General features: G+C 42.9%; 1 protein-coding gene across 2 annotated transcripts in view; it reads right to left on the bottom strand.

The window, feature by feature from the left end:
* The window catches only part of ADCY8 (adenylate cyclase 8), a 127,980-nt gene extending 105,134 nt beyond the window's left edge, over positions 1–22,846 (bottom strand). For both annotated transcript variants that reach the window (XM_040547186.1, XM_040547185.1), the window contains exon 1: positions 20,738–22,846. In XM_040547186.1, coding sequence (XP_040403120.1) covers positions 20,738–21,670 — 933 coding nt within the window. In that variant the 5' untranslated portion in view covers positions 21,671–22,846. The remainder of the gene's footprint in view (positions 1–20,737) is intronic.
* Positions 22,847–25,966: the final 3,120 nt, after the last annotated feature.

The raw sequence follows: 25,966 nt of genomic DNA on the forward strand, positions 1-25,966 counted from the left end.
GCCAGATCAATTATTTGTGGGACCCTACTGTGAACTGTATCAGGGAACTTAGCCAACTTAAAAAACAAACACTTGGCGTTGGCAGTGATTTTCGTATCTAGAGCAGTTGTCTGATTGAGTTCACAGCACAGCCTCCACAGGGAGAGGAAGCACGTGAGTATTCATAGCTGGCACTGCTGCCAACTCATTAACCAAAATCATTGCTGCTTTATTGTTAAACCACCTTGTAAAGAGTTTTCTTATTTCCCATGTTCACTCCATCTGACTTCTCCTGGGACTCTGCTAAATGACAATGTGTGTTTGTTTTAGATTATGAGTACTTCTTCATCAAAGTCTATTGGAGACATACCTGTCCCACAAAAGTGCCCAAACTGCTGCCTTGATATTCCAGAAAGCTCATCTGTTCCTGATCCTCTACATTGTCCAATTGTACAACAGCTCTTTTATTGCTGCTCACAGCTGGAGCGAGTGTTGTCTTTTATCTGATCCAAATATACATAATTTACTGAAAGTTAGGAATATAGCATATATCTGAGAAGACGGGAAGAGAGAAAGGGGTGTTGTTTACTGATAGTAAATTTAGTCAAGCAGAGACCGTGCTGATTAAGAGGGGTGCTTCACCCTGGTTTGCTAAATGTGAAAGCAGCTATTTGTATAAATACAGCCTCCTGGATATAAAGCCTTTTCATTTAGACCTGAGTTTTATGGTTCAGCTGTGCACAGCTCCCATAGGAACATCAGTTGATTCTTCAAAAACTCAGACCTTCTTTCAGGCCTCCAGGAGTGCAAAGCTCTTTTAAGAATCTTGGTCTTCTTGCTTCCAAAACTGGCACTAGAGGACTTCATGATGTACTTAGGAGCACAGTCTGGCCCTTAAGATGCATGAAATCTGTAGCCTCCAAGGCTGGTTAGCCCTGTCTAACAAAATATAGTGTGTACCCCAAGGAATGAATAGATCGTCCACAATGGGAATAACTGGTCTCAGCCATGGTCCTCTCCATGCTATTTCAGAGTATCTTAACATACCTATTGTTCCTGCACTGCTAATGATTTAGAAAACAAAGACCATTTTCCTTTTGAAAAATGACACATTTGTGTAAAATCAATTATTCTAGTTGAAGATAGAATTCAGAAATACATACCTTTAATATTCAGAATAAGAGGTTTAATTTGCTGTTAGAGAAATAGCTATTTCCTTCTTGCTCTTTCCATCTCATTGAATCCATTAGAAACGCAGAAAATTGAATGTCTGAGTAAATAGTTCACCGGTAGCTCAAACCATACAATTTGGCAGATAGCTATCAACCAAGTTTTGCAACATAGTGTGGTACAACAGATCTTCCAGGAAAATCATATCATATCAGACACGTAAGAGCTGACATAACTTGAGTGATGTACAGAGGCAGTCAAGAAAATACATAACCCTGCTAGTGCCATTGAACAGCCACAAATATCAAAATATTTTCAGCACATCACATCCAACTCCACTTGAGTCAGGCTAAAATTTAGGATTCAGACAAAACCTTTACAACAGCAGCAAACATCTATTCTGGGACTGCTGATAACCTTTTGGTACCTTTCTTTTTATGGATATTAAATTGAGTAGACATGTCTGCGACAGTGTCATACTAGGGTCGTATCCTATATGTACATGTGAACAGACAGAGGTGGGTAAATTTTCTTCATTAGGAACAGTTTTCTATGGCTACAGGATAGTTTGCTGAACCCTCTCTCTGACCCTCATCTAGGAACTGATCTTAAGCAACACAATGATATCTGGTGATCATATCTCCTGTTCACAGCACTTTCTTGTCATCATTTTGCACACAGGATGCTGTTTAGAATGAACGGTCTTGCTCTTTCTGGTGAATAACCTCCCCTATTCAGTATTTTGTCTGCTGGGTAGGTATCTTCTCCTTCTGCTCTCAAGACAGCTGCATTGCAGTGTAATTAAAAGAAGAAATCTAATGCCAAACCTTCCAGATGTCATCATTTTATTGTCCAAAAATGTCACCTCATTTAGTGTGTTTAGGTAAACATAAAAAGTTCAGATAGGAATCTCCATTTTCTTTTCAAAATATATGTAAACTTGAAACCACGGTACATGCACTACAGAATTACTTTAAATTACCTGGGCAGTCTAACCAAGAGTAGATCCTGTAACACCACCGCCCTTCCCCCTCTCCCCGCCTTTCCCAAACAAACAAACAAAACTGATAAGGCACAGCACAAGTGCCTGTATAGTAGAGAAACACACAGGAAGCAGCCCATGACAATCATAGAGGGGAGGTTAGGAAACTGCTGAAGTGATGGTATTAGATTGCTCACTGCTTGGAAGGGAATGCAAAGCAGCTGTGGATTTTCCCTTTCTGCACTTTCCTATTTCAGACTCATGAAGATCAGACTGTCTGACTTTTCCTTACACATCTTTTTATGCAGAAGTTGATCTTCCTTGCAGGCTGTGCATTTAGTCTTCAAAACAAATACCAAGTAATTACATTTAATAGAAGCCACGTCCCATTTAAAGTCACAAGAAAAATAAATTGTTCTTAATAAAAGTGACAACATCTAAACAAAGATTTATAATAATTTCATCTGAAATGGGGAAGCACACGCAAAACATCATAGATATTAAGAATGAAAAATCATTCCTGTTTTTTGTGGACCACTCCTTACCAAATGCAGATTTTTTTTTTATTTATTTTTTACCCTTGATTTACATAGATGGACAGCCAAATTCTAGATAACTATCTCCCACTGCAGATGCACCAGTATTTAGAGACCAGATTTCAGACATCATAGCTAACTTCTCACTGACAAAAAACTTCTAGCTGATACCCAATCTGGAAATGTTTGAGATCTTCATTGAGTATAAGGGTGAGTCTGGACGCCCCAAAACTGGACCTCTAAAATGAAAGCCACTTTTGGAAAATTTCCCCATTTTTTCTCAGTAGTTCTCTCTAATCTAATGCAAGATAGTAAAGGGCAGAACTCCTAGTACTTCCTTTAATAGATTATGCAACTGATTAGGAGGAATGGTAGGAAAAAATAATCATAAAAGCTGCTTTGCAGCATTGGAAAGAGTTTAACTAGATTTTAAGGAAAACAGAATTAGGTAGTCTATATTTCTACTAAATGGGTTTGTGGTGGTGCTCTGCACAGCTGTTTTTATTTTGTAGATAATGGCTCTTATCCGAAGTAGGATGTCAAAACTGAGTGAGCAATAATTATGTTTGGAGAGCTGACAGCAGTTCATCTTTTCTGACACACTTTGTTGCTGTTTTCATCTGATCAAACGTATGTGCATCCCAGCAATTACCTGCAGTATGTACTCCACATCTCTTCCCGATGGAACTGGCAATTGCCATGATTTGTGTGCAGGTGACCCTGATTCAGTGAAGTTTGCAGAATTATAGCAGCCTGCACAAGAGAAGCTTGCCTAGCTATGTTAGGTCAGGTTGTATGTGTTTTCCTCTGAATTATCAAGATGAGGCCATAGGTGGAGGAAAGAAGATTTTGCAAATCATTTTTTTTTTCTCCTTTTTGGTTCTGCAATGGAAATAAAAATCTGCAAAAGGTAATGATTTTAAAACCCTTTCAGATCCTTTATTAAAGAATAAATACACTCTTATGAAAAGCAGTCTAGTCCGGGTAAGAGTAAGCCTAATACTTTTTAAAAAGTAAACTGATTTAACTAAAATTGTACTGAAAATACCGGTAATGAAAAATAAATGAGGGTATCATCATCTTCAGTGTTATTTTCCGAATTATTCAAATGTGTTCTTCAAAGCTTGCTTCTACTCTGACTGGAAGCTCTGCTGATCAGATGTTTGTGTTAATCAGTTATACCTGCTGGCAAACAAACAAACAACCCCCCACAGCTGCTCCTTTTTTAAACTATTAGCCTAAAAAGCCAAAAGAGTACTGGAAACAAAAGCTATTTACACTTAATTATCAGCATTTTTAACAGAAGACTAAAGTTTCCTCACAACTACATCTGTAACTGGCGGTCATTTTGCAAAGGTGTTGTTAGAGAGGGAGTTAGCACAATGAATCTACAGCTGATTTATGTACGAGACCACAAACATCAACTTTCAGAATTTCAGGTCACGTCGTAGGCCTTCTAGCTCAGAAATGATAAGGAAAACAATTCCTCTCTTCAAATTTCCTATCATGAGTGCTTTGCTTGCATTTTAATATATATATATATATATATATTTGTGTGCATGAAAAGGACCTGAAAGCCACAATGAATGCAATTAATATTCCTTGTGCTTATTCTTGCTGTCACTATCTCCTTTTGTTGTTGACTATGATGACTACGAAAAACAAGAAGAGATGGACCTCAGCAATATCCTCTCCTAGCAAAGCATTAAGAAGAGAAAAAATAAACAAACAAACAAACAAACAAACAAGGTTCTCAGCTATCCCTGATGCTGATATTGGGTTGTAAACATGGCAGATTGAAGCACCTGAGTCCTGCCCTTACTTTGGAGAAATCTTAGGTAGCATGAAGGTGGTGGACTGTATTCTGGTGTGCCACTTTGCACTGACTAAACTTAGGAGAATACGGGATTTCAAGCATCCTTAACTGCATTAATAACCAATGGTGATATGTCCTCAGGGAGTCTTGCAGAGGCCGCAGGAAATACAGACTGTGAAGATATGGATGAGCCTGCAAGGAAAACTTTAGGATAGTTTAGGATGGGGTAAAAGGGTCCAGGAGCCTTTGTTATCTGGAGTTGAACTGAACACAGCTCAGGTACAGTAGCAGGACTGAATCTCTCTTTTCCAAGCTTAAATGGGAATTTTGTTGAAAACCATCTAGTATTATCCAATACTCTCTTTAAAAGCCTCTTTTACTTCCATTTTTTAACTCTCACTTAAGAACTATCATGGATAAAAAATAAGGAAGGGACATGGGAGCAAATGGAAATGTACTGGACAAAGGCCATGAAAAGTTACAGCATTCCAGACCAACGGATTAAAACTTTATCTCACAGAGTTAGGCAAGGACAAACATTTTCCTTTGTGAAACCTGTGGGTGTTGTTTTGCTATTAGTCATGGTGAATGCTTCAGTGTGGTGAGCTAGAAGTCAGACTGACATCAAAAGTACAAAGAGTGCTGTGGGAAAAAGTTGACTCAGTCCTTTGCCTGGCAGAATATGCCATAGACAAATAATAAAGGATTAAAGCTTATTATTATCATTTTTTTTTTTTTTTGCCACTTTGCTACCAAAGGAGATGTATAGTGCAGGATTCATTCTGAATTGACACTGGTGTGATTAGGTAGTACTAGTTCCTTTGAAGGCAGTGGACTATTCTGGTGTAAAACAAGGATGGGATTAACATTAAACCCTGATATTTACAGTGGGCCAAATACTCCTTGCTTGACAATACAAGACATGCCTTTGTTTTTGCTGCTTGTGTAAGCATGAGAAATAGAGACTGAACTGTTCATGGAATATTAAATAAATTATACAAGACAAAATAACCACTGTCTCTGATCTTAAATAATGAATTCTGCTGAAACCAATGAGAGCTGCTGGAGAGTATTAAATCTTGATGGATATAATATAAACTAACAGAAGATGCCTCACAAATGGTTTAAATCAGCATAGCTCTGTATAAGTAATACAAGGTTTGATCCAATGTGTAACCATGAATTGTTCAGGCTTTGTTTAAAAGCAGCCACTTGGGAGCAAGGTCACTCTTAACCTGCTCACGTATGAACTTATGGGTTTCAAAGGAGTATTTGCTTGAACAAAGCAGTGTTTGATATGAGTGAGTGTTTAGCTCATGTAGCTACTGTATAGATCAATATAGCAGCAGTCATGATATGTAAACATTGCTCTCCTAGGAGTACTCAGCAGATGAGTACTTGAAAAGAAGTTGTAGCCTTGGACATGAAGGGGTAGGAACACTAAGGCTGACAATGTTGTGTTTCATGGAAAAAAACACACCACAGAATTTAAGTCAAGAATTAGCTGACGAAGTGGATTTTTGTTACTGAAATTTCAGGAAAACAGGAGAACATTAGTTCCGAACCTTAAAGAAGGAAACCAAACACAAACAGTTTTAGAAAGTGTTCATCCCAACTGGTTGATGTTTTTTTGGATGCCAGACAGTGCAGCAGTCAAGTCTATGAAAAGGCACAAGGGGAAAGGAGACAGTCAGTGCTAGGGTAAGATATTTATGTTTAATGCTTGATAAAAAGCCCGGTCTGTTTGATGGAGATATGCCTATCAACTCTGATGTTTTTTAAGCAGTTTCCTCCAACAATCTTGGTTTGCTAACTATCAGAACACAAGTGAAACAAAACATTTCAGATACCCTAGGAAATCACTAATGTTTCCTTCTTGTTAACAATTTGATTTGTTTTCTTATTTTTTTTTCATGCTCTACAAACATGTTAGCTGTTGATATTAAGTGGACTTCAGATGCTGTACAGTAACCACATGTGAAAACTGTATTAAATTATGGAGAAAAACAAGAACATGTTTAAATGTCTTCTTCATGTTGCCCTCCTCATGAACATCCACATCAGCTCAATTAATCATTATGTAAACATAAAACTAACATCTTCTTGCAATAAACAGACAACATAATTGTATCATAAATATCATTTTCATGCATTTTGAACTTCTTTTTTGCCTTCTGACATATTCCTCTGTATTATAAAAAAATAGTGAAAATCTCTAAGTCATGCCAAATATTTTTTTCTCAAAGAGAAAAATATTAATCAAAAAAGTAGAACCAGTCAATCTGAACACCTCATCCCAGATGCTATTTAAATATAAACATATATATATATATATATACACACATACTTGGGAGTCATGTCTAGAGACAGGTAAGACAAATTTGGAGAACCAGAAAATTTTTATGAAGGGCTTTTATAGAAAAACAAACAAACAAACAAAAAAGCAACAAAAACCCCACACTAATACAAATCAAACCAATTGTGTGAGTACATGTGTTAAAGATTTTTTTTATTTTTTTATTTTTTTTTTTGTAGGTAGGTAGGTAGGTAGGTAGGAGCAAAGAGGCACAACTACTGCATTTCTGGGCAGCTCAGCCTTGCAGGTGTGCAAATACCTTTTTCAGACTGGTACAACTGCAGAGGAATCTAGAAGGGAAAATGTGGTCACTCGGAGATACTTAAGATTCAGGTATCTTGTGGGCAACACCAGGGCAGGCTTTATAGGAATAGAGCATTACTGATGCTCATTTTGAGCATACTTAAATTTCACTTTAAGCTCTGAAGTTCTGCATGGAAGTCAGCCCCAGGACTCCAAACACACACAGGGCCTTTGTGAAGGACCATGGGCTCCTTCAAGTAAATGGCTCTTGGTGCTGCATGGCACAATCTGCTCAAGGAACAGGGTTATGATTCACAGCAGAGTGTGACATAAGCATTCACAAGCCAGCAGAGACCAGTGGTTGTCTGTTCATACGCAAACTTCCCATCTCAAGCCTAGAAGTATGCTGGGCACATTCACTCTGCACTGTACCCATTCAAACAAGCCTAATGACCCAGTTCTGATGGTCAATGCAGGATGAGGTAGCAGAGCTCTGTCTCTGAAATTGAAATGGAAGATTCTGCCATCAGAGTTGTCCACTACACAAAATATTTCCTCGGAGACCTGAAAAGCTATCAGTCTGCATAGCTTTCTTTTCACAGTCTCCCAGAGGAAGATTTCACTTTGGATTTTTGTTCACCAGCTCATCTGTGTTTTCTTCAAATATTTCTTGTTTTGAATAGATTCAGTTGAACAAAAGAATGACTGGACCAAAGTCCCACTGTTCCTGACATCAGGTTGGAAACATCAGAGAGGTTCTGGAGTTTCCAGAGGGGTGTACACTATTTTTGAAATGTATGCAATAAAAACGTTTTGATGAGGGATGAAAAATGTGGTTACGGTCACTCTCAGCTTCCAGTTTCCTCTGAACTCAAATTGAAACTGAAATGGAAGAGTCATTTTCATTGCTGTTTGAAAAATTCCTGCTCTAGGAGATAGAGGGTGATGTTGACCTCAGTATTCAATAAAAACTCGCTGGATTACAGAGGAAGGCACTGCTCATCTGCAGGACTTGCAGTTGCAAGCAGTGGTACCTCACTAGCCAACTCGCTCCAGGGCTTGCAGCATCTCAGCAGTAACATTGGGTTTGAATGGGATCATCCAGATGTTTCAGAAAAGTGCATTCTTATCAACAAACTGTTGTGTCTGTCTTCAAAATTATGATAACAATTAAAAATAAGTATGAGTTGACCTACTTCTACTCTACCACCCTAATTCCACTAAGAAAAACAAGAGTGTCTGTATTCCACATGTGCTTTATGCCATCTTCTATTCTGAACAGAAAACTCAGCATGAATTTGCAGAGTATTCATCATTACTAAGCAATTCCTGTATCGGGCAGGAGTCGAAATGGCAGACTAAAAATATTTTATTGAAGATTTCTTTATAGTTGATCTGAATTTCTGATGCTGGTTTTGTAGTCTGGAAATAAAGGCTTTTTGCTGAATGAGTGTATTGCCTTTCACAACATGAAAAACATGATTATCCTGGCAAGGTCAGAGTTTATTGCCATTGAAGAGAACATTATCCACCATGTTCCCTGAATGACAATTGCTAAGGACCTTTATTGGAGAAGAAAAGGAGCATTTTGTGTCTGTTCAAAAGTAAATGCCCAATTCTCTGCTTTCTGTCAGGGGTAGGATTCTCAGCCCTAGGAGATGTGCTCTGCTACTCCGGAAACATAAAACAGCCTTAGATCTGATGAGCCCATCTTGAGTGTCATACATAGAGAAACAAGCAGATGCTACAAGAAGATGCTACAAGAAACACCACACTCACACGCTCTCATCCAGGTGGGGGGTTTCGACCTGATCTCCAAATTGGAGGGACATTGATTTGAAGGGTAGATCATTCAGTGGATAAGGAATTGGCTTGAAGCTCGCACCCAGAGAGTGGTGGTCAATGCCTGTATGTCCTGGTGGAGGCTGGTGATGAGAGTTGTCCCTCAGAGACCTGTCCTGGGACCAGTACTATTTAATAACAATGACGTAGACAATGGGATCGTGTGCACCCTTATCAAGTTTGCAGAAGACACCAAGCTGAGTGGTGCAGTTGATACAACAGAAGGAAGGGATGTCATCCAAAGGGATGTGGACAAGCTTGAGAAGTTGGCCCATGTGAACCTAATGAGGTTCAAAAAGTCCAAGAGCAAGGTGCTGTCTGTGTGAGGGCAATCCCAGACATGAATACAGACTCTTCTCTTGGAAGAGATGATTAGATTCTGATATTTTCTTGCACTATCAGCAATATTATTGGTTAATTTTAAATTAATGGTTGATCCACCATGTCCTTAGATAACCACAGGTATAAATTCCTGAAATTGTGGAATTTCAGGCTACATAAATGAAACTAGATCAGACTAATCTGTCAGCTTCAGTGAAGGGATAATTAGAAATACAAAATGGTTTGCTTCTTTGGAAACTGAGAGGTGAGAACAATTCACATCAGAGCCATAAGTAAGAGCCAGTATCATTTAATTATAGAAAGTAGGGCATGAAGGTCTTTTCCAACCTTAATGTTTCTATGATTCTATGAAAGGACCTTGACAGGTCATTTAAGTCATGCTCCAGGTCCTAGGTGTTACCTAAATGAATCCTAACAAAATGCCTCTCTAAACTGCTCAATTATATTTCAGGATGAAGCCTCCCAGGCAAATTGTGGTTACCTACATATCTTTGTTGTTGTAAAGTTTCTCCTACCATCTAATGCAAATATTCTTTTTAGTAACTTAAGACCATCATCTCTCTTGTTAGCTATAGATGAAACTAAGAACAATTATTTTCTTCCTTTCTGTAGCTGCTTCCCCCATACTTGAAAGCTGTCACAGCTTCCCTTCAACTTTCTCTTCTCTAGAGTAATCCTCTACTCTGAAATCAGTATGTTTAAAGATCATCAGTGCTTTGCTGGGAGAAGGCTAGTTACTGTCTTTTTAAAAGAAGGATAGTGTCAATTGCTCAAATATGGTCCTGACCGCCTAAGGGTAAACCTGCCTCCAGCTTACATTGGTAGCTAAGGTTGCTGAGGAAGCTGCAATGAAACCACAGTTCACAGCTAGGCATCTCTTATACCTCCTAACACTTATGTAACAATTCAACCAGTGAGGGAAAAGGAACGGTTGCCACTGGTAAAGAAGCTCTTTTTATCGATGGATAGAAAGGGCATGTATTTACTGATATTCTTCAAACTTTTCCACCTGCAATGTTACTCATACCACAAGGATCTAGTGGGTGAAGACAGAATCATTCCCTGAAAGATTCACTAATTGTACATGTGCCTGATGTTTGCTATAAGCTTGTGCTCCAGGGCTGCATGATATCACCGGGTGGGGATGGTGATAAGCCCATAGACCATATTCCATGAAGAAGTGATGTACCATGCCACATGATGACATGATACAAGCCTGCAGCTATGTCTCAGTGCAGGATTTGAGGCTGCAATGGACTGAAGTGGATGCAGAAGGCATGGCATGTATGCTAAAGAAGGTCTCGTACTGTGAGCACAGGAACCATGCCCTGCCCTAGCTGTGTGTTTTGTCCAGAATGAACAGTTCCAACTCTCTCAGCCTCACCTCATTGGTCAGAAGTTCCAGTCTTTTAATCATCTTAGAATGAGAGGATCATTTAGGTTGAAAAAGTCCCTTAAGATCATCAAGTCCAGCCATCACCTACCAAACACTACCATCCATCATCTAAGCTATGTCCCTAAACACCACATCCACACGTCTCTTAAATACCTCCAGGGATTGTGACTCCATCACCTCCCTGGGCAGCCTGTTCCAACATTTAAACATGCTCTCCATGAGGAAATTCTTCTCAATATTCTAAATCTCCCTTAGTGCAATCTCAGATCGTTTCCTCATGTTCTATCACTTGTCACTTGAGAAAAGAGACCAAAAACCACCTCACTACAATCTCCTTTCAAGTAGTTGTAGACAGTGATGAGTTCTTCCCTCAGCCTTCTTTTTTTGCTCCACACTAAACAACCCCAGTTCCATCAGCCACTCCTCATATGTCTTGTTTTCTAGTCCCTTCACCAGTTGCCTTTCTCTGGACTCACTCCAGTATGTCCATTTCTCTTAAGCCCCTTAGCTTACAGAAGGTCAAAAATCCCACTGACTACCACCCTGTACTCTTAGGTCCCTAGATCACATATGAAAAATAGGCTATATGCCAGATGACTATCCAGTGAATAATTGCTATGACTGTCTATCCTTCCAGATTTTGTAGACCACAAAGTTCCTATAAGGTCTGTGAGAATTTTTGTATGTATGTCTTTATGATTTATGATCTTTCCTTTCCTTAATTGTAGGATGCTCTAGCATTTTATTTTATTTATTTATTTTTTTTTGAGATTCTTTGGATTTTCACTATACGTTAAAGGATTCTATGTTCTGACTAGGGAATTTGAAAGTTCTTTGTAAATCTGCAACTGCTGAATCCATATAAGCCAGAAGAAGACAGTCTGATTTCTAGATTATAGTTTGAGTTTTTAATGATAGTAATTATGACAAACGTCTCTTAATTAATGGCGTGTGTATTTTCCATTTTTAAATTACACCTACAAACTCCCTTTAAATATACACAAACTTTAGGAACATAGTAAATATTATTTTGACTTGCAAATGTAATTACTGAACCAGAAAGCAAGTTACAAAACAAAAACAACAAAAAAGAATAAATCATGAAATTCCACATCATTGCCTTTGCTGCGTATTTGTATCTATCTAATATGAATATATGCAAATCTATGAAGTGGTTGGAAACTTTAGAACTTTAAATATGGGGTATTATCATTTTTGTATTAGACAGATTAGGGTAGATAGATAGGGTTAGTATAGCTACAGCCTTAGGAGAGCAGGATTGACTGAATTCTGAAATGTGTCCTAACTTTGGCTAATTGTGTCCTAACTAATGTGTCCTAACTTTGGCTAATTATTTTTGGGCAGCAAAGAGCTCATCCAGAGACCTAGAAACTCCAGCCAATTTCACACAGCACGCAGGAAGGAGGAATTGCTTCCGGCCCAAGAGCTGACAGCATTTGCACAAGGATCACGATTTGATCTCTCGTTTTCCTTCAGTTCCATGTGAGGGAGTTTGAATCTATGGATCCATGTTAGGAAAGATCTCTATTAAGGCAACAAATTAATCCAGGTGGGAATGTACTTCATTCCAATCACTGAAACTGCTTCACTGTTTGGATGTGAAAGCAAGAGTCATGGGGTCATGAGAAGGACATCTGAGGAGGACGCTTACTCTGTAACCCATACACAGACCTGTATAAACTGTATGGCTTTTACTGTATGGACTAATGTAAAGAGATCACGGAGTCATTTATGATCTGGCTGAAGTAGAAGAGAATTATACAGAACCAGGCTTCTTTTTTAAAAAAGCTGAGTTATAATGAAACTATTACCACTACTTTCAGCACATTCATTTTTTAACAAAATGTGCGTGGCTGACAAGTCAGTAGTCTTCTTTTTACATCACGGAAGGTGATGGGCATGTTTTGCACAAAAATCTCAAAGCAATTGAATGTATTAGTCACATATTTTAGCAACTGAGAAAGGCAAATTTTCAAATCAACTGAAGCACAGAAACATAAAGTGATGTGTGTAGGTCAGCACAGACCATTAATAAATTTAGTGATGAAATGGGAATGATCCTCACCCCCAGTCCCTAGCTGAAATCTGTGATGCGTACAACTCCTTCCTTTAAAAGAATATGCATGTCTGGCACATTACATTAGAACTGCGCTGAGCATGTGTGGGATGATTTCCACATCAATTATAACCCTATCTAGTATGCACAGGGAAAATATTAATACTAATAAACATTAGAGATACTTTAATGTATGACAGAGAATCACACAATAAAAGAATGTGTATATCTAGACCTTGTTCAGTTATCTAAGTAACTGCCATAAAATCTAATTTATTTCTTTAACTAAGATCCTTACTCCTTACTTGGTGCCTAATATAATATCACATAGTTATTCTGCACTGATTGATTTTCCTGGTTATTATTTCTTATTTGCATCATGATGATACCTCTGGATTTATTGATGAAGTTTCTACCATGGTAGACCTAAGGTGAGCAGAAGAGAACAGATCACTCCATTCTTGAGTAGCTCCCAGGTAAACAAAGCAGAGGAGTGTGAACAAAGGAGAAATAGCAAAATACCTGGAGATTGCATCCCTCCAAAGAAATAAACATTTTTTTTTCCTAATTAGGATTCTGCCTTTGTTGAAAGCTTCCATTGATTTCAATGGAGTGATTTCTGCATTTTATTTTTAAGGGACTGCACTGTTAGAAACAAAGGCAAAGATATTAAAAAAACAAATAAATCAAAAACTGTAATGATCAAGTCAAATTTGAAAACCAAAACTGAATAGGTAGAAGAATTGAATAACTCAACTCATTCAAATATTCTTTCATCTATAACAGGGACAATTGTTCCTTAGATTAAAGCTAAGACCATCTTACAAAATGATAACACCAGCATCAGACTATTCAGGAGATACACAATTATTTGTTGGGGTACTGAAAAAAAATCGTTTGAGTTCATTTTACTTTATTTTTTTACGATAATATGCTCCAGCCATTTCTCAGACTGTATTTTTTTATGATAATATGCTCCAGCCATTTCTCAGACTGCAGCACTGGTTAATTAATGGACTTGGCAGCCTTCCTCTCTCTTCTAAGGCTAACTGCGTGAAACCTTGCAGCAGCAGAAGCTGGTAAATGAAGTAGCAGCACTTCTTAAAATAGTTGCTTGTAAGCAAAACTTGCATGAGGAAATCTTACTCTGTCAGCCAATGACTGCCTGGCTTTGCAGTTCACCCTATGTACATTTCCTAATAATTTTTGTTCTAGATAATGCAGTACCTCACTTATATCTCTGTCTGCAGACTTGGGTGTTTGGAGAGATAAGAGTGACAGAGTTCACTCCAAGATATTCCTGGAGGACCTGGATGTCCACGTTTGTGCTCTCCTCCAGAAGAAATGCAGATTCAGAGCAATGTTTTCCCGAAACAGGGTTCTGAGAAATTATTTTCTTTGTTTACCTAAAGCTCCTAATGTCTGTGGGATTCCTTTCATTACACTCTGTGGGCTTTAAATCAAGTCCCTAAATCAAGGTGTTGAGAGTTTCTGTGTCAGTCAGGTCCCAGTAAGGTTTCTTAGTAAGATCCTTAGTACCAAGAAATGCTGTGCAAGAACTCAGTACTTTCTGTGATTGATCCCTTTTGGCCAGCCAGGTCTCTTTTATCCCTGGTTTGAATGAGCAAGGCTAGCACCAGAATGATCAAAATTCACTGCACCAGTAACAATGATTTGCATTCATCTCCCTTCTTGGGCCAGATTGCAACTCTACTATCTCTGCTGTGCTGGGGGTGGGTACAAGCTGCACTGCACCAAGAACAGAGCAAATGAAACAGAGTTTTTCTCTGAAAGAGAAGTTAGAGATGAAACAAATTAACAAAAACAAAAAACAAAAAACAAAAAACCACCCCAGAAGCCACAATAAGGGATGTCGTGCACGTAATTTGCAAACACATGACTGCAAGAATTTAAGACAGAAATGTATGTTGAGTGCCACCATCCTCTAATGGGTCCTTATATGACACATGATAACCTATGGCTGAGATTGAGTATAAAATAGCCAGCACGGTGAGCAAGAGGAGAAGTAGCTAGGAGGGAACTATGAAAGACAGGGAATATGTCTTAAAGCTATTATTTCCTTATGATTTAGAGTTTCACTATGAGGTTTTTCCCCTACACTTGGGATTTTCAGCCCCACGTCCCCTTCCCCACTCCTCACCACCAAGAGTACTGTATCTCTTTGTTTGAATACTGAACTGGGCCTACCATTGTCTTTTAAAACATCTATAAATCTGTATAACAACAGCTCAATGACTGGAGGCTCACCGTCATTCAATATTTCCTGCCTCCCTAAGGACTACCTTCCCTCTAGGCTCTGCTTGGTTTTGGGGAGCTGGAGGAGCAGCAGAAAAGAAAGCAGAGAAATTCTCTGGGAAAGATTCATCGGGTCAGAGAGAGGGAACCACAGCGTAGAGTCTGTCACTTGGGACATGTGCTTGAGGGAAAGATTTAATAGCATTATATAAAACACTACAATGTTCAGCAAGGACATCAGAAAAGAAGAATTTCTTAATCAGTTGGCTACAGATTCAAGATTTATTTATTTATTTATTTATTTATTTATTTATTTATTGGCACACCGAATCTTAAACTTTTATCTTCCTAGAAGAACAGCTTTCCATGGAGTGGGTAAAGGTTTTCTTTGGAAACTCTCTGAGGTAAGGAGTAGTGGATTCCAATCCCCATTGGAGTAACAGAGATTTAAACCTTGGCCTGCCACATCCCTGGAACCACATTTGTTACATAGAAGGAGAGCAAAAGCCCCTTCTTATCTGTCTCTAAAACATAAGGAAGACACTTACAACCATGAAATGTGTTTCCACTGGAACAGTGTTTGGATTCTGGCTTGGCTGAAAGGTGACTTTAACACTAAGTGGTTGAGGCACTTCACCAGATGCTCAGAAACAGAACTGTGGACAAGTGCGAGAACACTGTGCTTAAAGAAATGGGATGTTAGCAAGCTGCCTGCAGGGATGGGGTACTAGGCACCAGCTGAGTAAGGGTTTTCATGTTTGGAATTTCCATTACCTTAAACATAATTTCAAAAACCTATTTCCTTTCTGTTTACTAAAATTCACTTTCTACATAAAATACTCTAGCTTTTCTTATGCTTAGCCAGATGTTCCTGAAAAAAGGAAATTGGAGGAAGAAATCCTACCACTCCTCAATTTCTCTGTCCTTTGGAAAGAGAATAATCCATTAAATGGTTCTCATTTTGCCCCTTCTATTTTCTGCACAGGTCACATCATTGACAGGATTGAAAGGTGCAGTAAGAGGGTGGAATGGAGATGTGTATCCCCTTCAGTTTCTGTACAGAATAATAAGGAACATTCCAGCATGATCTGTTGTTAAGTGTCAGCTGTAACTGCACTACTCCAGCGTGCAATTATTTTGTATTAGATGCTGCTGGTTTAGAGCTTATGTCTCTTTCTGGACCATGAGAAACTGTAAGCAAACAATAAACAAAAATATAAAAACAACTCAGAGGTGTTCTGATGGCACAAAAATCAAATCCGTCAAATCCAGCAAAGTAACTTTCATTGAGAACAAGTGCACTGACTACTTTGTAAACTAAAATTTACTGATAAAAGCAAGTTTCATTCATGTTTCTGCCTGAGTTCCTCCATTTTGGAGGAACTCTCTGAAGGTAATTAATCATCAAATTGTAAATATAACTAATACATTTGCCCTACTTAGCACAACAATGATGCAGCTGCTTCAGAGAAAAGTGTATCCAATTCTAATCTAATTATGCTGTGACCCACTGATACTGGTCAGGTGATGTTACAGGATATAAAAGGAAACTAGATCATATAATCCAGTCTAAAATCATAGAATCAGGTTATAAATCACCCACAGCTGACTATGGCAAAAAAAATGAATTGTAAATAATAGTATGAAAGCAACTATAGGGATAAAGGTAGTGAGATTAGATTCTGATTCTCAAATGGTAGCCAACTTTAAAATACCCTTATACATTACAGTTTTAAAAGATATTCCACAAGCATTTGGCAGAAATTTTGAAGAGATGAGTGTGCTCGATAATTACTCATATGCTGATATCTATGATCAGATTTTAGAAGTCATATAGCCGATATATGCATTAAAAAAGCTGTCATTTGCCATTGTATAATTATACAGATTCATCACTATAGGACTCTTTGTGGCTTCATGAATTCTGCCTTTTCCTCTTTTAGTAATAAGCAACCCTGAGAATGAGTTTTTGGGGAAAAAATGATGCAAAAATCACTGCACTAATTCACAGAACTGCATAGACTTGGAAAGACAGACGCTATCCAAGGGAAAAGAATGAGTTTCCCCTGTCTTGGTATTACCTACTTTAAGGTTATTTCTAAATATATTTTTAAAGTTTGATTTAATATGCATAATTTCAAACTTGATCCTTCAAGACATCCATTATGCAGATGACTTAAAGGAGTAAGCTTACTGACTCCAAAGGAATTCACTCATATGAATGAGGGATGCATGGGCAGAGGCTTAAAATCCAGTGTATGCTTACATAATTCTGAGCTTGTCAAAACCCATGTCTATATTATTATCTGCCTATGTTATATAACACTAAGGAGCTTTGAGTTGTTTATTCTTCCCCATATGCCTGGAACACATATATGGTCTTAGAAATTTTGGTTCTTATATCACATTATGACCAAGAAAAAAGTTAGAAAGAAAGTAATAAAAATGAAATGTTCCTTTGGGAGAATGTCAGAAGTAAATATGACCCCCAGCAAAATATCTGATCAGGCACAAAAAATCAATGCACTTGTTTATCAGTAAGATCTTGTATTTCTCATTTGATTCCTGAGAGAATTAATACTTAAGTCAGTATCAGCATTGCCTTTACCTAAATCATGATGTCAGGACCTTTTTTCCTGTCTCTTCCCAGGTTGAGCAGCAGCACATTGCTCAACATTTTGCGCTGGGGTCAGCTGGGTTTCAGGCTGTTCGCATCTCCCCAGAAACACTGAGCAGTTAGCAAAATAGGAACCAGTGATTCTATGTTTGCTCTTTTCTTAAACAACAACAAAAAAATGTAGTTATGAGGTGTTTTTTCTCCTCCACTTTTACCTAGGATGTTAGTTCAGATTAATTTTGGTGATGTAAGGGAGGAAAACATCAGATAATCTCTTAAGTGTTACTGCAAGAGAAAATGGTGGACTGTGAGCATTCATAAAAATGAATATTTTGTTGAATTCAGCAAAAAGCTGAATGAGGCAGTACTGTGTGATTGTGTTCAGCATTACAAATGATTTAAACTGCTTGTGAATGTATTTATCAATGAGACCTAAAATTAATTAAGAGATTAAGGGAAAACAGGTCAAAGTACTTGCTTTTCCTCTTGTATAAACTGTTGCAATTTTATCAGCTTAGGGAGATTTATAACAGATTTATACCTGTGTGGCTGAAAAGAGGATCTGGACAACTGTCCCCTTGCATACTAGTGGGTGCAGTAACAAGCTGACTCCAAGATATACAATTCTTTGTGTTCAGAATTGAGTTCAATGTTTTCTCTGCATGAAATCCTGGGCTCATCAAAGTCAGTGGGAAACCCGTTATTTAGACTCATGATCTGAATTCTACCCCCTGGTTTTTCTTTCAAACTGCATACTTTAATTCCCAGATCTAGTTTAGCGTAACCAACTCCCCACATCCCGAGGCATAGAAAGATGGTCACAGGTATTGCTACATAATCGCATGGGTTATTTAGACTTGTAAGGCTTCTCTGAAGGGAAGATGCAGTATTTTACTTGGGAAATAAGCCTTGTGATAAAAGTACTTTGCCTGTGAGATCAAGAAATGTGCATTGTCCCAAATACTTGCGATATATATAACTCTGATGACACGGTCTGCATTCACCTGTAGTTACATGCTACCCTTCATCAGCAGTACGAGCCCTCAATCGCCAACTCTTGAAAGCCGCCGGGCAGGCTCCCACCGGGCCGCTGGAGGGAGCCCCCGGGCAGCTTCAGCACCGCGCTGGCGGACAGCGCCCGGGGGGCGCCGCGCATCTCCCGCGCATCTCCCGCGCATCTCATCTCCTCCCGCTCATCTCCTGCCGGGGGTTTTGTGCCCCTTGCACAAAAAGCCGAGGGGTGAGGAAGGATCCGGCCTCTCCCATAGCGGAGTGAAGGCAAAGGGCCGAAAGAGGAGCGTAATTAGGGGGAGATAATTGGACTCCGGGAGGGGGCTGGTGTAAATGGACAGTGAAGTGTGGCAATCCCCGCGGATCCTGCTAAGGAGATTATGTATACGGAGTTCATGAAGACAATCATCTGGCTGGTAATCTCTCTTTGTGCACCACTCAAAGGCGGTTCGTTCACACAGCTGGAAAGGTACTGGGCTGCGAAATGAAGATATTAGTATCTCTCCCAGGAAATGTCTTTGTTAAGGATGTCTGTGGGAAATGAGTGTGGGGGTGGGAGGACCAGCTAAATAGCCGTGATACCTGCGCATAATGAGACAGCAGTCCTTTACTCACAGCTCCGGGATAGGACGTGGAAGTGCATTAAGAAATGAGCATAACTCACACAGCTTTTGACCCAGCACTAACACCGGCAGTGCATGAGAGTGGGACACAGCACACAGCTGCAGTTCATTAATCAGCACGTTACCAAGAGCTGAGCAACAACTCTGCCCAGTCTAATTGCTTTACATCCACAGAGCTCATCGAGGCACAGCACACTGGGTCAGCTTCCCCCGAATCAGGGTGAGCCTGGCCACTGGGAAGTGAGGTCAGGCAGCCCCACAGCTCATGTGTGTGGAGGAAAGGCACAGACAGGGGTTACAGAAGTGCCGGGGGGTGAGGGATGTAGATGTGTCCCATAAGCCATCATCATCAACACTTACAGGTGAAAGATCAGCCACTTCCCAGCTGCACATCCCGGCAGTGATGTAAACAATATGCCACCAGCAGCACATTCCTCTGCACCCTCCCTCCCTTGGGGATTATCTGCCAGTACCTCCACCCCCTCCTCACCGATTCCCTGGAGCTAGCCAAATGGAGATGATAATCTGCTGTGAAATATTGGTAGCACAGAGCTGTGACAGTCTAGGAAGAGGTGGGGGGAAGGGGAGCAGCAAGAACCCCAGGATTAAGTTGCCCTAGAAAGACAACGTTTTCTTGCTTTGCAGGGGTTCACTGTGTCCTAGCTTTCCTGTGGAAGAAGCCAGGTGAGTGTAAAGTCAGGTCAGTCCCAATTTTAACAGGACTTGTCTTGCCCAGTGCCTCTCAACTGTTTGCACTGCACCACCAGTCCCCAGTATAACTGGTTACCTGTACTATACATCACTTCTAAGGATGCAGCACAACATTTGTCCCATGACCAACAGCAAAACAGGTTTGTCAGTGCCCTCCAAAGACAACCCAGGAGCTCACACCCAACCTCCAAGGGGACCTTTCCCCTGATTTGGTTGGAGTATCGCTTTGCTCTCCTTGCAAAAGGGCAATGTGCCCTGCTCCTTTCCCATAGCCCGGATCAAGCTGTGCTCACACATGAAAGTCGTCCCAGGAGATCCAGAGTTAAAAGGCATGATCAAGTAAATGAGAAATGAGCAGTGGGAGAGCTTGGACAAGACAGAGTTATCTTTCCTATCTCATCCTATGCACCACTGCTGGAAGTAAGGGAGGGAAGTGACAAATGTCCCATCCTCCTGCCTTGTCCCAAAAAGCTGTTCCAAGGGACAACAGTGAAGTGAATGCATAAGCAGAGGGAACAGGGTGACCAGGAAACATCCCCCTTCACAGCCTGAGGTGAAAACTCAATCCCCTGCTTCTCTCACAGGGCAAGGGAGTGATAGGCAGTGGGGGAGCGAGAGGGAGGGAGAGAAATTTGCCTTTTGCCTATGGACTCCCCCCTAGGCAGTGAGCCTCTGAGTACCTCAGTAAAGGGGAAAGGATCTCTTGGGACTCCCCACACCTCCTCTCACCCAGGGTGATGGGGAAAGAGGAAAGTTCCCACCCATTCCTCACCACAGTACCTGGTTGAGGGAAGTCACGGCCAACCTGGGGATAACCAGCTGCATGACGAGCTGCAGGACGGAGGTGACCAGCCCAGCCAAGATGGCCCAGGTGAGTGGCAGCGGGAGCATGCTGTAGGTTGCAAAAAGCGTGAAGAGCACATAGCCAATGCCATCCCCAAGGAGGCCACAGCCCAGGCCAGCCGCCAGGATCTGTGTGGCCATGGCCACCCAGGTGACCACACCGCTGTACTGCAGGTAGGTGTATGAGGTTGTGTCCTTCCTGACCACCACTAAGGCACAGATCACCACCTCGATGCCAGTGAAGAAGCCCAAGAGAATGCCCTTAATGGGGTCCATGGGAGCAGAGGCCAGAGTCAGGTGGAGGAACAGCAGGGTCAGCTTGGTCAGCACATCCAGGATGTTCATGACCACCTCGGATTTGCGCCGCTGGCCCAAGAAGTAGCGCTGATAAAGGCGCTCCAAGTCCCTGGACTTGAAGGAGTTGCGGAGCGTGGGGAAGATCACCCCGCGGTAGGTGTAGCCCCAGTTGAGGAAGAAATCGGAGTTACTGGGGGCACAGTCCAGGGGCAGGAAGCCCAGGTCCCCGCTGCTGCTCGTGCGCTCCGGGAAGACTTTGGTGCCCCCGTTGTTGTGGCGCTCGCCGCCCAAACTCCGGCCGGCCGACTGTCGCCGGAGGTGATGGTGGTGGTGGTGGTGGTGGTGAGGGTGGTGGTTGGGGCAGCAGGTCTCCTCGGAGCTGAAGCCCTTGCCCCCACCGCTGCTGCTGCCGCCGCTGCTGCTGCTGTGCTCCTGGATGAAGCGCTGCTCGGTGATGTGGCGCACGGCCGTCTGCCACAGCAGGCGCTGGGGTCTGCTGCTGCCGGGGGGGGTCCTGTTGATGGTGTAAAGTTCATCGCTGTCGCTCAGGCACCGCACCTCCGAGAGCTCCATGGCGGTGACTGGCGGGGGGCAGAGCACCGGCGGGGGGTGGGGGTTGGAAGGAAGGAGGGGGGGACACGGAGGGGGGGGACCCGGGGGAGAGGGATGGAGCCGCGGGAGAGGAGGGAGGGGATGGAAAGGGTGGTGGTGGGGGGATCACATTTATAGGCAGGTCTCCGGGGCCGGTTTCTGGGCTGGCGGAGGGGCTGCTCTGCCGCTGGGGTCCGGCTCAGCGCTTGCGGCCCTCGCCCCTCGCCCGCTCCCGCGGCTCCCCGCGGAGCCGCATCCCGCGGAGCCCGGCTGCGGAGCAGCCCCGGAGCCCCGGCGGGCTGGGTGCGAGCCCCCCCGGGGGCGGCGAGCAGGAAGAGAGCCGAGCCGAGGGTCCGGAGAGGAGGAGGGAGGAGAGGAGCATCTACGGGAGCAGCCCCGCTGCCCGGCGGGCGATCCTCGGCCCCATCCCGAGGCTGGAGGCGCGGAGGGGCGATGGGGAGCCGCCTTGCCGAGAGCCGTTCACAGCGGGCAGCTCCGCTTTTGGGGAATGCCGGGGTTCCTCTCCGAGGTCTGGTCCCCGGGAGATGCTGTAATCCCCGCGGCTGCGGTCAGAGGGAACCCTGCGAGTGCGAGCAGGGGGGCAGAGGCGGCGGGGTCGCGGGCATCCTCGGTCACGGCGTCGGAGCCGCCGGCCGGGGGCTGCCCGCCCGCATCCCCCCGGCGGCGGGGCATGCCCTGCCGGGCTCGCAGCCCCGGCTCAGAGGGGGGAGCCTCTGCCCGGGGGGGTTTCGGGGCTGCCATCCATCGCAGAGGCTCGGTTTGCTTGGTAACGAGGAAAAAAAAAAGGAAAAAAAAAAAAAAAAAAGAGGGAGAAAAAAAAGTGGGAAAAAAAGAGGCGGAAAAATAGAGGGGAAAATTAAAAAAAAAAAAAAAAAAAAAAAGAGAGAGAGAAAACTAAAAAAGCTGAAGAGCGAGGAGTGAAAATCCCGCCCTAAACTCAGAGCCCTGCGAAGAGCGCTGGGAGCATCCCAACTTCTCGGCGGCACAAGGCAAGGAGGGCTTCGTCTCCGGGGCTTCCCCCGGCTGCAGGGAGGAGGAGGAGGAGGAGGAGAAAGGGACGAGGGGCAGGCTCGGCAGGGAGCGCTGCGGCGGGCAGCTGGCGGCCGGTGCTGCTGCCCCGGGAGCCGCGGGGACCGGCGGCCACCGCCGCCGCCGCCGGAGTGGTGCTGCGGGAAGGCGGCCCGGGAGGAGGCAGAGCCCGGCTCGGTCAGCTGATGCCCACGACATCGGTGGGGCTGCCCGCATCCCCCCCCCCACCCGCCCGGTTAAAGCAGCCGCAGCCGCGGCTCCGGGAGGGGGAGTGATGGGGGTGCGGGGTGCGGGGTGCGGGAGGAGGATCTGGGGGACCCCAAGGTAGGATGGGTGCTCAGCTAGCCCTCTGCTCGTGGCTGAGGTTTGTTTAAATTGCACTTCTTGGAGGTGCCCTGCTCCGTCCCGCGGTGCCTAGAGGATTTGTTCGCCTGTCAGTAAGGGCTGGTGCTGAAGCCGGGCATCCCTCTGCCCTGGCAGCCGAGTGGGAGCAGGCTCAGGCCCTGTCTGGGAATTACTGCTCTTGTCCAGGGTGGGGGAGCCTTGGGAACCATCTTCACCTCTGTCTGGGTGAGCTCAGCACCTCCGAGAAAGGTGCTATCCCTGCCAGGACTGTGGCAGTAACCACCCCGGGTCAACTGAGTGTGTGTATCATGGCTCCCATCCTCAGCATTTACGTTAAAAATATTGAATGAAGAATAAAAACTGTCCCATGCACACAGGCTGCAGTTAGAGGCACTCCTCCCCCCCCCCCCCCCCCCCCCCCCCATGTTGCCAGGTGAAATTGTCCCTGTTCCTCTGCGTGTTGGCTCTGCTGGTGCCAGCAAACCTGAATGCTTCGTGCACAGCCTGGAGAAGTGCAGTAGGAGGTATCAGTCTTTACCTCTTCCACCTTTTCTGTTCCCAGAATAAATCTTATTAAAGTGGCTGAAGCCTGCCCTGGGGGAAATGCAGTTTTTGGAGCAGAAACACTACCAGTAGGAGCAGCTGAAACAGAAAAAAATCGACACCTTAGACTACTGCAAATCCAGGAGAGGAATTTTCTTTTTATTTCAAAAGACAATAATGATTTCTGCTGAATTCTTTGAGATAAAAGGGTAGCTGCCTTCTGTCAGCAGTGAGGGTTTGTGTGGACAGAGGCACTGCCTGGAAGTTCAGAGTAACACTTAAGAAGTGAGACCTGAATTTCACTCCCTCCACATATTTTATTTTTATTTTTTAAGCGACTAGCTGTCAGCAGCTTCAAGTACAGCATGGTGAAATTAGATTGTTTTATTCTGGCTGTTATGGGTAGTGCAGATCCCTTTTAAGTGTCTGATTTCTCACCCGGCATGGGACGGGAGCCGTGTTACCCAGCTTGTAGCCCTAGTTTCTGCTGGGAGCCCGGGTGTGTGACCATGCCGTGTGGTGCTCCTCTTCCAGTGTGCCTGATCCTCCACAAGCAGCCCTCCGACTGTCATCACGTAGCTCACCTTTTATTATTATCGTAAGGAAGGCACGGAGATTTAGGAAGGATTTAACTGATTGTTTCTGTACTTGCACTACAATGGATCTGAGGACTCCAGCCAAGTCTGCGTCCCATGTGTGAGGCAGTTTTGCACAGATATAAGCAGAGGAAATTCTTGTTCTAGAGAGCCCAGATAAGGAACAAGTGGTGATTTTGTGAACAGGGATAGGTTTTTCCTGTAGGTCAACATGACCCTCTGGCATGCTGCTAACTTGGAAAGGGTTAATACTAGTTTTGCAATAAAAATAGAGACACACATCCTTACTCCTAGATAAATCCCAGGGAAAGCAGCACTACTTAAAGATGAAAATGTTCCTGTAAGTGGGGAAGTCATAACATGGTAAAAGAAATCGTAATTATTAATGGTATTACCCCAGAGCACAGCAACAACCATCTTGCTCATTCTGGTTGCTCAACACAAATCACACAAAATCAAAGGAAGAGGAGACAAATATGTAACACAGCTTACAGAGACATCCATTCCAAAGACATAAGATGAATCAGCTCTCAGTTGTATAATATTGCTATAATCACTGAATCACAGTGCTGGAAGGGTCCTTGGGCCCCATAGCAGACTGAGCTCTACCCTTACCATTGTTTCTGCAGTGAAGGCTCTGTATCTCCCCAGGCAGTCTATTTCTATGCTTCTCCATCCTTATCATTTTCATAATATCTAACCTGAATATTCTTCGCAGCACTCACTAAGCGCATCACTTCCCGTCTTGTCCACCATGGACAGGCAGAACAGATTATCCTGGCAGCAGTCTAGGCATATTTAATGAATGCCTCTTCCATCCCTTCCCTCTTCCCCTTCTCTTTTCTTAGGCTAAACAACCTCATTTCTGACATAATTTTTTCCTCACAGGTCATATTTCTAGGTCTCTGATGATTCTTTTCAGTTCGTTCTGTTTTCTGTACACTTGTTTAATTATTTGGTTTTCTTTGTTCCAGTCTGAGATGCCCACAACTCAACTAAGTTCCGCACTGGAAAAATTACAATGGTTTATGAGCTGCACTTCTATTTATACGCCATGTGAGATGTCTGCTTTCTTCCAATCACAGGCTTATCCACAACTGATGACTTACTGAAGCTTCTTTGTTGTCCTCAAGGCCTGGGCAGGTGTTACTTGCTCCATATGTGCATAACTGCCTACGTGAAGTACCTTGCATTTAACTTTACTAAAGTTCATTTACTTTTTCCAGCCTGTATTCCCAATTTGCTTAGATTGCATTGAGTACTAAACCTGCCCTCCTCCATGCCAGCAGTCCACCCTAACTCTGTGCCATCTGTGGGTTTTGCAAGCCTACTCCCTCCTCAGTGGTGACGGTAAAGTAAGTGCAGTGCATTTAGGTAACAGCCTCTGTGTGCATTTCTTGTGTATATTTCTGAATCTCAGCCTCAGAAGTACTGGATGTCTTTGTGCAAGACTATCAAGAGGGCACAAGAGCTTTCTGAGTGTAGAGACCTGCAGCAGCAATGTTCTGGGACCTGCAGAGTGTCAAGGAAGGATGCAGGAGAGGTATGGGTCTTCCAAAGCCCTTGTTGCCACTACCAGGTGGATGAGCTGGGGGTGAAACAAGGGAATTTCACACATCCTTCCTGAGCCCTGCGAGTCCTGAGAGGGCTCAGTTGGACCTTGATTAGTACTGCACATTATTTGATCTCTGTTGCTATTGAACTTTTTTTTTTTTTTTAATAGAGCTAAATGACTTGGCAGTGT

Source organism: Cygnus olor, chromosome 2 (genome assembly GCF_009769625.2).
Source record: "Cygnus olor isolate bCygOlo1 chromosome 2, bCygOlo1.pri.v2, whole genome shotgun sequence".
Lineage (NCBI taxonomy): Eukaryota > Metazoa > Chordata > Aves > Anseriformes > Anatidae > Cygnus > Cygnus olor.